The following is a 14182-nucleotide window of genomic DNA, read 5'->3' on the forward strand; positions in this document are numbered from 1 at the left end:
ATTACTTGAAACTTCATTTTTCATAGTGGAAAATTGACATTAGATAGTGTGGGAAGCCCCTACCAGTATTAACCCCATAAAATTCCATTTTTCGGAAATATAATCTGGAAAATAAAAGTAAAAAATAAAAAAAACCAAACCTACAAACTAACTTTGTTTGCGTATTAAAAATATTCAATATTTTGAAAAAACAATCGTGTATTATAAAAATGTTAACGAAATTGAACAAAATTATCGCCAGTTCAAATATTGTTCATTAGTTTAAAAAAATGTTCTAAAAATTCAAAAATGTTCGTGAAAAGAAATGGTTCATCGATTCGTAAAATGCTCAAGATTTAAAAAAATGTTCCCAAATTTGAAAAAATGTGCACCAACTTAAAAAATGTTCATGATTTAGAAAATAATTCAAAACTTTGAATAACCGCCATAGGGGCGCCCGTATCGTGTTAGAAATGTATATAAATGGCCACGTAGGTATTGTAAATTCGGAAAAAGTATTGGATATTCCACATGGATCGCTCTAGCCCCACAGGGTCCGACTCTGACGCTGGGCCTAGCCAGCCAGCTGGGCAGCCTTCCTATGATGACCTTGCTGGGTCTCTGTTGCGTGGCCCGCCCACCCCGCCGGTGTGGCAGCGACGCTCCCCCTCTCCGCCGCTGCCGCAGCCACCGGCCTCCCCCGCAGCCTCCTCTCCGTCTCCGCCGCCGCCGCCGCCGCCGGGACCGGACTCCCCCGCAGCCTCGTCTCCGTCTCCGCCGCCGCCGCCGGGACCGCCTCACCTGTACCAGCTCGTTCCGCGGGCGGGAGCCCCCAATGGCCCACCTGCTACGCTGCTCCGCCCTCGTCAGCCGGCCGCTCTCAAGCGGCCCGTCCACACGACGTTCATGCCGTCCGGTTGCGCTGGGGCAAACAGGGCCTCCGATGTGATGATCTTCGCCGGCCCTCCTCGCGGAACTCTCCCGCGACCGCCAGTGCCCGCGCCGGAGGTGGTTCAGCTCCCGCATCCGGCGGCGCCCGTTCAGGAGCATGCTCCACTGGAGCCGCTTGAGGAGGACGTCCCCCCCTCGCCGCAGCACGGCTCACCACCGCCACCGCCCGAGGAGGTGAATCCCCATCCCATTTCTTGGCGTTTCTTGCGTTCCGTCGAGTCTTACCTTCGATCCTCTTCTTCGTGCACAGGTACCTGTAGATCCCTCCTCCTCCACTGAGCGTGGCGAGGCGTCAGCTTCACCATCGGGAGGAGCAGCTGCGGATTCCGGCGACCCGTCGGCGGCGGCGGCAGCAGCAGCAGCAGACCCAGTGGCGCAGCAGCAGGTCCGTTTCTAGCGATTTTCTTTGCTGTTGTTGGTTTCTTGTTCGCTTTCTTGCCTATCTTGTGCGACGCTGTCAAAGAAACATAGGAGGTCTTGGGGATGAGCTGCTGCTCACTTAATCCTTTTGCTTGCCTGCGTGCAGCACCCCTTCACTATGATGTCTGGTATAGATAATTTAGTTGAGCACCACTATTAGGTCCTAGGTCCTAGCTTTTACAGTTTCTGTTTTCAAGTGTTGCAAATCATCAACTGGTTTCATATTCTGTGAGAAATGGAGCTTGGGAGGTTGCCTCCCTGTTCATCTAGAAACAAATTTTACACCTCTTTTGATTAATTGTTCTAGTGAATTTGCATATCAGAATAGTGGCACTATTAGGAGTAGAACCATCAAGTCAGCTGACCGTGGTTTTTTGTCTTGTTTTGGTCAGGGCAAAGCAACAAATGTTACAACTCATGCTGAATGGCAAAGTTTAGGATCTCTAGATGATTTTGATGATGACTCTTGACAGCAGATGATCAATGCCTGAACTGGAGGTAAGACACTTTGCTATTCCCTTTTAGTTCAGAGAAGGCTGACTCATTTCCATGCTGGGACTACGGATGTGCATAGATTGAACTATGGTGTGATTACCCTTTTGCCCAAAATCTCTGTTGCTAATAGAATAGAGCAATGCAGACATATTTGTCTCCTGAGATGTATCTTTAAATAGATCACTCAAACATTGGACCTTAGAGCTGATCCTCTAGCTGACAAGCTTTTTAGTTATAACCAGAGTGCCTTTATTAAGAAGAGATTCTGTTTTGGAGTGATGTGTGGCTGGGAGACAACAAACCTCTCAGTGTGCAGTTTCCTAGGCTTAATTTGCTGACCTTTAGTTCATATTTTACTGTTGCTAAAGCTTTATCTGAAAATATGAATTTAATTAGATTTAGAAGAATTTTATGGGGAGACATGGCTGATACTCCCTCCATTCCAAAATAGATGACCCAGTTTTGTACTAAAGTTAGTACAAAGTTGAGTCATCTATTTTGGAACGGAGGGAGTATATGATATGAACTAGAGAATATATGCAGTAAAGTAGTTGCGAATGATCAAGAGAAATAGTTGTAGCTGGTTACTGACAAAAACAGGTAGATTTACTGTTAGAACTTTGTATCTTGCTTTAAAAACATATCAGGCTGCCTGGCCTCATAGGAAGTTGTGGCAGGTGAGGATACCTCTGAAAGTTAAAGTTTTCCCGTGGTTGATGTTTAAGAATAGTGTCCTAACTAGAGATAATTTGGGAACTTTGCAATTCCCTTTCAGTTCAGAGAAGGCTGGCTCCTGATCGTATGAACTAGTGGAATTATATTAAAGCTGCAGCCTTTGATGTATCTTATCTTATTCTAATGTTTCTTGGGTTATTTGGTGCTTGAATCCTATTAAGAGATTAAATTGGTGTATCATTACCTGGAAAAGCATATCTTTGGACCGGATAACAAATCAATTTGGAAAACCAAACTGCCTCTCAAGATTAATTGATTTTTTGGCAACTTTTTCAGGATGCTGTTTTACCTAGGTACAAGATATGTGAAGACATTTCTTCAGTTTGCTGCAGCGTTTCAGGCAAATACCGCTTTGCTGGATCCAAAGTTCCACAGGGCTCCAGGAGTTACTCTTGTCGCTAACTGTCCGTCTTACTTTACTGTTGGGTAAAACTGGTGTACCTATAAGATGGCCGGGTTGTGGCCTAGCTTGGCATTGTTGCATCCTCCCTGTACGTACACGACTTTGCCAATAGACAATATACAGCCCGAACTGGGTGTCCTTCTTGATTTGCTTCAACCCCACTTGTAGAAATCGAATTGAAATCGACGTGGAACCCACTTGTTACTGTTCAAGAAGGTTGTTTCCTCTGTTTTTGCGCTACTCTCCCAAACGCCCATTCATGCACTTTTCCTTAGGTTGTACATCCTGTAGTTTTGCACAAGTGATACTTCTGTGATCCTATATGGGTTCCAATTCCTGAGTTTTTCGTCTCTGTTAAAGAAACAGAGGTTTAGTTTGGCGGCTGCTGTTCATCTCCATGCCTTGCAGCAATGCCCGCTGATTTGCTGCGTTTGGTGGCTGTTTGTGTGGTTGCGTGTGGAGGTTGCCCAGGCTGGTGGTGTGATTAGGGAGGAGAAAGGAGCCGACGGTTAGCTAGTGCGGCGTGCAGAGGAGGCTTGAATCTGAGAAGTGGAAGTGCAACGTGAAGAGGAGATGGCCGGAATCAGTGATGCCCCTGCACTTACTTCCGGTGAGCTTGCGGCTGTATTGCAAGCGATGGATGAGAAATACAGGGCTCTGTTTGATGCAATCAGCAAGCAAGCAAGCAGCTCCAAATCAGAGGCTGAAATAAAGGAGGAGATACATCCATTACAGATGCCAGATGTGAAGTTAGAGGGTCCCCAGAACTATGTAAGCTGGGCTGAGCAAGCTGAAACCATCCTGGTTTCAAGGAAATTGGAAGGATACATCCTTGGGACAGTAGAGAAACCTGAGGAAGAAGGTTCAAAAGAAGGCCAAAAATGGAGAGCAACCAATGCTTTGGTCAGGGCATGGCTTCTGAGTTTTATATCTTCTCAGATTGCAAAGCAGGTTGAGAGAATCAAAGATGTTTCAGAGATTTGGAGGCTCCTGAAAGGCACATATTCAGGGGTGGGAAATGAGATGTTAGCATGCAAAATTCAAACGGAGTTGCAGGAGCTGAGCCAAGGTGAGAGAACAGTGGTGGAATATGTGTCTGAACTTAAAAGGTTGTGGAGTGACCTGGACTACTATGATCCAGTTGAAATGGAGTGTGGGAAATGTATTGAGAAGCATAGTAAGTGGACTGAGAGGAGACATGTTAGAGATTTCCTAAATGGCCTCCATCCCAGGTTTGAAAATAGGAGAGCAGCTCTATATGGTAGTGGGAAGCTACCAAGTCTTGAGCAAGCAATTTCTTCAATAGCGAGTGAAGAAACTCCGCTAAGGTTGGAGGCAGCAGGATCGGCTTCACAGGGAGTGCACAAAGGCGCTCAGCTTTCTTGGCTGCAAAAGGTGGAAGACACCAAAAAACAGGAGGAGGTAACATTGGAAGAAAATGTTTTGAATGTGGATCACCAGGACATTTAGTGGTAGGCTGCCCTAAATTGATGGGAGGAGGTTGTGGTAGAGGCCAGGATTGGCGAGGTAGAGGTAGAGGCAGATTATTTGATGCATGTGGTGGCCGTGGAAGAGGCATGTTGTTTCCAGCAAGAGCAAACACTTCAACTACCGAGGAAGTGTCTCAGAAATTGAGCATTGAGATAACCACCGATGAGCTAGAGAAGTGTCATCAATTCAAGAACCTAAATCTTGGTGTTGAACAACCTTAGGAGTCATGGGCATCATCCTCTTCATCAACATTTTTTTCTGGTAATAATTCTCATACTGTAAGGTGTACTAATCATCTTGCAGCTGGTGCACAATGGTTAATTGACTCAGGGGCTTCTAGACATATGACTGGTTCTATTAGGGAGCTGTCCGACTATATTCCTGTTTTTTAAAAAGGAGAATGTGAAATTGGCTGATGGTTCAACCCAAGCAATTGTTGGGTCCGGAATTGTCAAATGCAGCCCAAATATGTCATTATCTTCAGTTTTACATGTTCTAGCATTCCCAATTAATCTTCTATCTATAAGCTGCATCACTAGAGAGATAAATCGTGCTGCAATATTCTTCCCCACATGCTGTATTTTTCAGGAACTTGGAACTGGAAGATAGATTGGGATAGGGAGCATGCGTGATGGGTTATATTACTTGGATAGTAATATATTTCCTATAGTGGCTACTATGGTGTCTCCCTCATCACTAGAAGAATTCCTACTTCAATATTGTCGGTTGGGACATCTTTCTTTTGCTATATTGGGTCAGATTTACCCTAGCTATTGTAAAATTAGTAAAGAAAAACTAATGTGTGATGCCTGTCAGTATGGAAAGCAAGTTAGGAGCTCTTATTTATCATCTGATAATAGAAGTGAGGTGCCTTTGCAAACTATACATTCAGATGCGTGGGGCCCTAGCAAAGTGACATCCATTAATGGTTCTCGCTACTTTGTCACTTTCATTGCCTGCTGCACTAAAAGTACCTGGGTTTATGTGTTACGCCATAAAAGTGAAACATTTGAATGCTTTAGAGATTTCCATAATCTGATTAGGACTCAGTATAGTGCTTGTGTGAAAGGGTTACGAACTGATAATGGCACATAATATGTGAATGGGGACTTCAATGAATATTTGTCAAACTTTGGAATTATCCATCAAACTAGCTGCCCAGGTACCTCAGAATAAAATGGTTTGGCAGGAAGGAAGAACAAGCATATTTTAGAAATTGCAAGGTGCATAATGTTTGCCATGAATGTTCTAAAGTACTTGTGGAGTGAAGCAGTTATGACTACATCTTATTTGATGAATAGGATGCCTTCTCGGGTGTTCGGCTACAAGACACCAATAAAGTGTCTCACCGGGAGAACTACATATGTAGTTCCACCGAAGTTGTTCGGGTGTACATGTTTTGTAAAGGACTATAGGCTTTCGGTTGGGAAGCTAGATACAAGAGTAGTAAAGTGTATGTTTGTGCGGTATTTTGGTAAACAGAAGGGCTATACATTTTTGTGCCCATCCGAGAAGAGAATGTTTGTGAGTATGGATGTGCTGTTTCGTGAACATGAACCATTTTATGGGGAATCAGTTGACTTATCTGATGTATTTCCCGATTTTTTACTGATGACCTCTTAGATGCAGACTATGAGGCAGGGGGAGATAAAGAAGTGGAGAACACCGATGCTGCATCACAGAAGATGATGATTGGAGTGATACCTGCTGAAGGAAACGAACAAGATACACCAAATGAGGTACAACAATGGAGAAAACCAAACAAAGAAAGGGAATGCCAAGTGGATACAAGAAGGCGACAATCAAAAGAGAAACAAATGCAGGGGGAGGAAGTAACTTCTTTGGAGCCTCACCATGAAGCCTATGAACCAGAAAGAACAACATCTAGAGTGGAGTAGCCTGATGCGAGTGACTCAACACCAGATCCACCATTCCCATCTTAGGCTCCACAGGTAACTCCGTCATGTGATGATAATGATTTTACATTGGATGATCTAGATATACCCATTGCCCACTGAAAATAACCTAGGTTAACTGCTGGGAAATTGCCATCAAGAATGTCACCCTACAGTGTCTCCAATTATTTCATATTCCTCTATGGGCCCTCAATACAATTCATTTATAGCTGCTCTAGATTCGACGACACCACTACCACATGACTGGCAGGAGGCAATAAGGGACCCAAGGTGGAGAGCAGCAATGGTTGAAGAAATGACTGCACTCGATAAGAATAATACTTGGGAACTCTCTATACTTCCTGCAGGTAAGAAAGTTGTGGGTTGTAAGTGGGTATTCACCATAAAGCAAACACCTAAGGGCAAAATAGAGAGATATAAAGTGTGACGCCCCCGATTTGACCGTACACTAATCATACACGCAAATGTGTACGATCAAGATCAGGGACTCACGGGAAGATATCACAACACAACTCTAGACACAAATTGAAACAATACAGGCTTTATATTACAAGTTAGGGGCCTTGAGGGCTCGAATACATAAGCTCGAATACAATGAGTAAGAGGAAGCAATAATATCTAAGTACAGACATGAGTTAAACAAGTTTGCCTTAAGAAGGCTAACACAAAAACAACATCAATCGAAAAGGCAAGGCCTCCTGCCTGGGAGCCTCCTAACTACTCCTGGTCGTCGGTGTCCGTCACATAGTAGTATGCACCCTCGGGGTGGTAGTAGTTGTCGGCGGTGGCGTCTGGATCTTGCGCTCCACCATCTGGTTGCAGCATCCGACAAGAAAGGAAAGAGGTGGAAAAAGGGGAGCAAATCAATCGTGAGTACTCATCCAATGTACTCGCAAGCAAGGATCTACACTACATATGCATCAGTATCAATGAAATGGGTAGTATATGTGGACTGAACGACAGAATGCCAGAATAGGGGGGAAGGCCTAGCCCATCGAAGACTAGCATCTTTAGCGGTCTTGCATCATTAGAAGAGTGCAGACTAGCATAAAGTAAAGTAGTAGTAGTGTCATCAACCTCGCCCAGAGATCCTTCCTCGACTCCCTGCGAGAAAGCAATCCCAGAGCCATACTATCCATTTCTCATCTCAAATATCCAGTTCTAGTTGTATCGATCGGGATACAACTCTGAGTGTTCGTTACCGTTGGACATGCTATCGATAGATGTTTTATTCCCTGCAAGGGTGCACCAACTTACCCACCATGCTCGATTAACTCCGGTTGGACACATGTTTCTGGGTCATGCCCGTCCTCGGCCAAACGATACACCGCAACCCCACCTAGGCCTAATAGAGAGGTCAGCACGCCGGACTAAACCTATGCCCCCAGGGGTCTTGGGCCATCGCCCCGGGAACTCCTAGATGTTGCGTGGGCGGCCGGTGAGTAGACCTAGCCCCCCCCCCTATACAAGGCGAGGCGTTCCAGTCCAACCCTGCGCGCGCCACTTAGTTGCTGTTGTCTATTAAGCTTCGGCTGATGCATACGACGCAGAACACCCATACTATGCCCACGTGATGGTTAGTGCTATGAGGCCAGAGGCCTTCTCGGATCAAATATCCAAGCCGTTAGTATGTTGGTAGTGCGGTCACGAGTAGAGACTCATGAAAGATGTGACCCCGTCGCCCCGTCTCGAGGACTTGCGGCAAGGGCTAAGAATGCCCGACCACGCCTCGTATTCAACTTTTGGGTACCCTCCAAGTCAACACATCTCCACATCACTTGCGGGTTCCCCTCAGGGTCGACCCACCTTTCCAAGTAACAGTTGTGAAGTCCAAGTATCCGTGTGTCCAAACACAAGGGGAAACCCCGAGCAATCACCCTCGGTGGATTCCACTCGATGTAATCTTCAAGGTGCACGTAGGACAAACCACCCTCGATGTTCACACTTGATGGGTTGCACGACAATGTCGTTATCGGAATTGGAGAAGGAGGAATCACCCTTGATGACCACGACCGGGTAACTACTCCATAGATTTAGCATCAGAAGTGCTAACGAGGTATCACCCTCGGCACTCGATAGTAACACTGCGGTGTCGTACAACTAATGGGACTATTGTGTGGTGCCGAGGCCTGGTCTTCAATCCCGTTGATCGGGTCTTCTGATAATCCAGCGGGGCAGTTGCATCAACATGGGGTCTCTGATGGGTCTCTAACCATCTATACTAAGCAGATTAGGATAAACATGTAGGTAACAATAGTAGGTTACAAGATCAGGCTATGCATCAGGATAGGTAAAGAAGTAGCAGCAGCAATTTCTAATGTAAGCATAAGAAATAAGAGAATATGCGATATCGAAATGTTCAAAGGGGGGAGTGCTTGCCTGGTTGCTGAGCGGCAAAGTCAGGGTCGTCAGTGGTGTCGTCGGTGACGTAGTCGATAACAGGGACAACATCGGTCTTGGGGTCTACTGGATAGAAGAGGGGGAAGAAACAAATAATACACATTAATTATATGCAACACAGAGTATACTATGCTAATGTGCAGTGCGGGGTTGCCTAAAGATATGTCTAAGTCATATTAGTTATTTTAGGTTTTAAGTTGGATTTATTAACGGGTTCATATGCACTATTCATCTACCGGAAACGGGCTAAAAGTTACGGGCTCACCTACGTAGAGGGTTCCGCCATGGAAATAGAGGACATGGTCAAATTCGTCTCGTCGTTCTGAAAAACTTTCATGTACAAAGTTTCTCGATCTAAGCTACGGTTTATTTTATAGGAATTTTTAAAGATTTAATAATATTATGAAATTATTATTAATTCAAAAATATATATTAAATTTCTATGGGTACCCAGCTCTGCGTACACAGAAGTGTACCAGAGGCTGACAGGTGGGCCAGGGGGTCCCAGTTGACCAGCCATTGACTTGTCAACAGGGGGTGGGCCCGCCTGTCATAGGCTTCTTTAACTAATTACAGGTTAATCAACTATAACTAAGTTAATTAACTATTTAATTAATTAACTCATCAATTTATTAATTAATGTTTTTAAACTTTGTTTTACTTCCAAGGGAGGCCCCTCTGGTCGGTGGCCCAGGCCGACCGGGGCGGGTTGTCTTGCGCCGGGCGATGAAGCGGGGCGGGCGCCTGTGGAGGCCGCAACCTACCCGGGGCGGGATGGCCGGCGGGGCGCCGACAGCGGCAGCGGCACGGGGCTTCAGAGGAAGAGGCGGGCGCGGCAGGGGAGGCGGCCAGCCGCGACGGTGGCACGTGGCAGAGGAGGCCGGAGGGGAAGTGGGCGCATGTGGGGAGGGGTGCGCGGGAGCGGGGGCAATGACGCGGTGAACACGAGCTCCTTGTCATGGCGGCCAGCGTGTAGGGCGGCCAAACAACAACGAATTTGAGGGGAGCAAGGTGGAACGGAGAGAGGAGCTCACATCGAGCCTATAGGTGAGCAAAGAAGGCTCGGGGGAGGCCTGGAGCAAACAGGGCGACGGTGGCGATCTTCGGTGGCCGCTGGTGGAAGAAGGTCACGATGTAGACGATGCCGGGGCGCCGAACTCGATCCGCAGCTCGGAGTCGACGAAAGCTGGCCAGCGGGACACTACTAGGAAAAGGGCTATAGATGATATGGACACTAATGGCGCACCAGACATGTGGTGCGCCATTAGTATATACTAATGGCGCACCATGTGTTGGTGCACCATTAGTGTACAAATTCTAATGGCGCACCACATCCACGGTGCGGCATTAGTAATAATTATTTTTTCAAAACTAGTAATGGCGCACCAAGGGATAGTGCGCAATTACTAGTTAAACTAGTAATGGCGCACCACATCCACCGTGCGCCATTTGTATTTTTTTTTCATTTTTTTTCAAACTTTTTTTTTCAAAGTTAGTAATGGCGCACCGTGGCTGTGGTGCACCATTACTAGTTAAAACTAGTAATGACACACCACACCCACGGTGCGCCATTACTAACAATTTTTTTTATTTTCTTTATTTTTTCCAAAGTTAGTAATGGCGCATCGTGTGTGTGGTGCGCTATTACTAGTTAAACTAGTAATGGCGCACACACCCACAGTGCGCCATTACTAGTTTTAACCCAAAATTCCCCCGAATGCAACCCCCCCTCCCCCTGTGTGGACCGCCTTTTCAGTTTTTAAATAAATAAAAGAAAATGATAGAAATGTCAAAAAAATAAAAGAAAATAAGTTTCCCATGTGATATGTTGTCTAGTTGTTGGGAAAATTTGCAAATATGAATTTCGACTTTATTTGCAAAATCTCTCGAGAATTTGTAAAATGGGCATAATTTTTGCATACTAACTCGGATGAAAAAGTTTTTTATATGAAAAATCATCTACTCGAAAAGTTACATCCAAATTTAACTGGGGAAATCCCGTTAAACATTTTCAAAATCCTCAAAAACCTAACATAAAAAAAGTTACGGGGCTTTTAAGATCTGGAGGCAAAAAAATTCAAAAAATTTCAAACTTATTAGTGGCGCACCGTTTGCTAGGTGCGCCACTAGTAACAGAAAAAAAATTAGTTTCGAAATTTTTTTCGGGATTTTTTTTTAAATATTATATGTAATAGGAACGGAAGTTTGAAATAAAATTTCAAAATTTCATCACACTCATGAACATGAACAAAGTCGTAAACATCAACAAGGTTTAATAGGATTGATATGCTAGATATATCAACAAGTGCCTGTGAAGTGAGCTGGTGCTATGGTTCGATAGAACTCTAAAGTTAAGCGTGCTTGGGCTGGAGTAGTGTGAGGATGGGTGACCTTTCAGGAAGTTTGACCACGGAGTGTGATTCGACCTGAGATTAAGCATATTGACCCGAGATTAAGCCATAGTGACCCGAGATTAAGAAAAAAAATAAAAATAAATAAAAAAAATGAAAAAATTTATTGAAAAAAATGTTACTAATGGCGCACTCCTATGTGGTGCGCCATTACTAAGTGAGATAGTAATGGCGCACCTCTAGGCATAATGGCGCACTACAGGTGCGCCATTAGTATCTGGTATACTAATGGCGCACCAGTGGTGCGCCATTAGTAAAAAATTCTAATGACGTGATGCTAGTGGCGCACCTGTAGTGCTCCATTAGTAGCGAAAACAGGTGCGCCACTAGCAGGCCTTTTTCTAGTAGTGGGAGCTCCTGGACCACCAGGCGTCACTCGAGGTGGCGCCGGAGCACGACAAATGGCAAGCAGCGGCGACTGTCATGCTCGTCCGTGCTGGATATGGAGAGCGAGGGGGAGAGCGAGGCCAGAGGGAGGAGGAGAGGGGAGTGGGGCGAGTGTCGGTGTCAAAACCGGCGGATCTCGGGTAGGGGGTCCCGAACTATGTGTCTAGGGCTAATGGTAACAAGATACTGGTGACACGATGTTTACCCAGGTTCGGGCCCTCTCGATGGAGGTAGTACCCTACTTCCTGCTTGATTGATGTTGATGATATGAGTATTACAAGAGTTGATCTACCACGAGATCGTAGAGGCTAAACCTTAGAAGCTAGCCTATGATTATGATTGTTCTTGTCCTACGGACTAAACCCTCCGGTTTATATAGACACCGGAGGGGGCTAGGGTTAGACAGAGTCGGTTACAGAGAAGGAGATCTATCATCTGAATCGCCAAGCTTGCCTTCCACGCAAAGGGGAGTCCCATCCGGACACGGCACGAAGTCTTCAATCTTGTATCTTCATAGTCCAACAGTCCGGCCAAAGCATATAGTCCGGCTGTCCGGATACCCCCTTATCCAGGACTCCCTCAGTAGCCACAGAACGAGGCTTCAATGACGATGAGTCTGGCACGCAGATTGTCTTCGACATTGCAAGGCGGGTTCCATCTCCGAATACTCCAAATTGATCTTCGAACATTTAAATCGTGTCCGGCTCTGCAAGAGAAATTCCACATACCACCGTAGAGAGAACAATATTTCACAAATCTAATCTGCTGACAATTCTTCACAGTGTGACAGCATTCCATGGTCCGGTCATTTATTCGAACCGTTTTCTCCTAACTAGCTACTGCGCATATTGCGAGGCGGTTTGCTTGGCACGTCTTGTCGAAGCAGAGATCGTGCCCCCCTTATCGCGGGATTCTCGTCAATACGGGTGTGGGTAACCTAACCGTTCCATCAATTGTGGCGCTTGGAAAATGAGTGATTTCGAGAGGCAAGTGGGGAGGCACACATTTTTCACCGCCTTCATAAGGGGATAAGGATCTCCCGTTTTCACCCAGGCCTTCTTCCTCCTTTACTCATCCATTCTCGCACTCTTGAGCTCGAGCGCCCAAGTTCCCACCTTCTCCGTAGGACCATCCACAGCATGTCCGGAGCGGGAGGCAAGTGGACGGCCTCCTCCATCACGGAGGAGGATATTACCAAGCTTCGGGCTGCCGGATACCTGGCTGAAAACATTGCACACAGGCTTCCAGCGCAGGGACAGATCACCCCCACCCCAAAGTCTCAGGAGAGAGTAGTATTTCTCCCTCATTTCGTCCGCGGACTAGGCTTTCCACGTCACCCGTTCGTCCGCGGGCTCATGTATTACTACGGGCTAGATTTTCATGATCTAGCCCCAAATTTCATCCTCAATATCTCGGCGTTCATTGTCGTGTGCGAGGCCTTCCTCCGCATCAAGCCCCACTTCGGCCTGTGGCTGCAGATCTTTTGCGTCAAGCCGAAGATTGTGAGCGGCCAGCAGGCGGAGTGCGGAGGCGCCATGGTGGGCAAAATGCTCAACGTTACATGGCTTGCCGGCTCCATCGTGGAAACCGTGAAAGGGTGGCAATCAGGGTGGTTCTACATCACCGAGCTGTGCGACGCCAATTGGGTGGCGGCCCCCAAATTCAGATCCAGAATCCCCATGCGCCTCACCTCTTGGGAAAACAAGGGCCTGGCCTGGGGCGAACCTGCGGAGCTGACCGGACTCGAGACTTGCATCAAAAGTATGAGGGACAAGAAGATCAAGCTTGTCAATGTGGTCCAGGTCATGCTCGTCCGCTGGATTCTCCCATGTCAAAGACAGGCATTCAATATGTGGGAGTTCGATCCGGCCGAACACCAGATGCTGCATGAGCTCTTCGACACGATGCATAAGGACGTCTGAAGTTCCTCCTCCCACTTCTGAGGACTGCAGGCTCAGCACAAAGCGCCTCGCCAATCCGGTAAGTCCTTTGATTATCACAAGACGTACCTTTCCCAGCATATTCGTGGGAGGATTTTAAGTCACTATGCTGACAAAACAGGATTACGTGGAGACGGCGGAGCGGATTGACAGTCCGTCTCCGCTACCTAAAGACCCAGCAACCGCACTCTTGACAGAGATCCTAGTTCCAGCGCCTTACAAGGTGCCGGAGAAAAAGGCCGAAAAGAAGGCCATGGGGACCAGGAAGGGTCTCCGGCATGAGGCTGCACCAGACGCCATGCCAGAAGACGACGAGGCATACTCCTGCATGAAGGGGAGGAGAGAAAAAGAAAGGCTGCCCCAACAGAGGGGGCCGAAGGGTCCAAGAAGGCGGCCGCGGGGACCGGAAAAGGTCTCCGGCGCCGGGCCGTGATAGACTCGTCATCCGAGGATGACAAGGCAGATTCCTCTCACGGAGATGGGGGGACCCATGAAGCAATGCCCCCTCCCCGCACTAGGGAGGAGAAGAAAAGGAAGGCCGCCCCACAGGGGGAGGCTAGGACGCCGAAGAAGGGAAGGGCGTCCCTTCCGGATCACTCCACTACTGCCGCCTACATCGAGGAGGAGTGGCAGCCCAGGGCAAGCCCCGAGCGA

The 14182-nt window shown here is 46.8% G+C and overlaps 1 protein-coding gene across 1 annotated transcript; it reads left to right on the forward strand.

Moving 5' to 3' along the window:
* The first annotated feature begins 510 nt into the window (after positions 1 to 510).
* Positions 511 to 3303, forward strand: LOC123076513 (extensin). The gene is made up of 4 exons (XM_044498722.1): positions 511 to 1104; positions 1181 to 1315; positions 1743 to 1848; positions 2857 to 3303. The coding sequence occupies exons 1-3, from the start codon at positions 511 to 513 to the stop codon at positions 1818 to 1820; spliced, it is 807 nt and encodes a 268-aa protein (XP_044354657.1). The 3' UTR covers positions 1821 to 1848; positions 2857 to 3303.
* Positions 3304 to 14182: the final 10879 nt, after the last annotated feature.

This window comes from Triticum aestivum, chromosome 1B, assembly GCF_018294505.1.
Source record: "Triticum aestivum cultivar Chinese Spring chromosome 1B, IWGSC CS RefSeq v2.1, whole genome shotgun sequence".
Taxonomy (NCBI): domain Eukaryota; kingdom Viridiplantae; phylum Streptophyta; class Magnoliopsida; order Poales; family Poaceae; genus Triticum; species Triticum aestivum.

Excerpts from the sequence above, each read along its gene's own strand:
- LOC123076513 (XM_044498722.1), top strand. The coding sequence starts at position 511 with ATGGATCGCTCTAGCCCCACAGGGTCCGACTCTGACGCTGGGCCTAGC. Across the intron at positions 1,105-1,180 it reads CACCGCCACCGCCCGAGGAG|GTACCTGTAGATCCCTCCTC; the intron begins GTGAATCCCCAT and ends CTTCGTGCACAG. Across the intron at positions 1,316-1,742 it reads ACCCAGTGGCGCAGCAGCAG|GGCAAAGCAACAAATGTTAC; the intron begins GTCCGTTTCTAG and ends TGTTTTGGTCAG.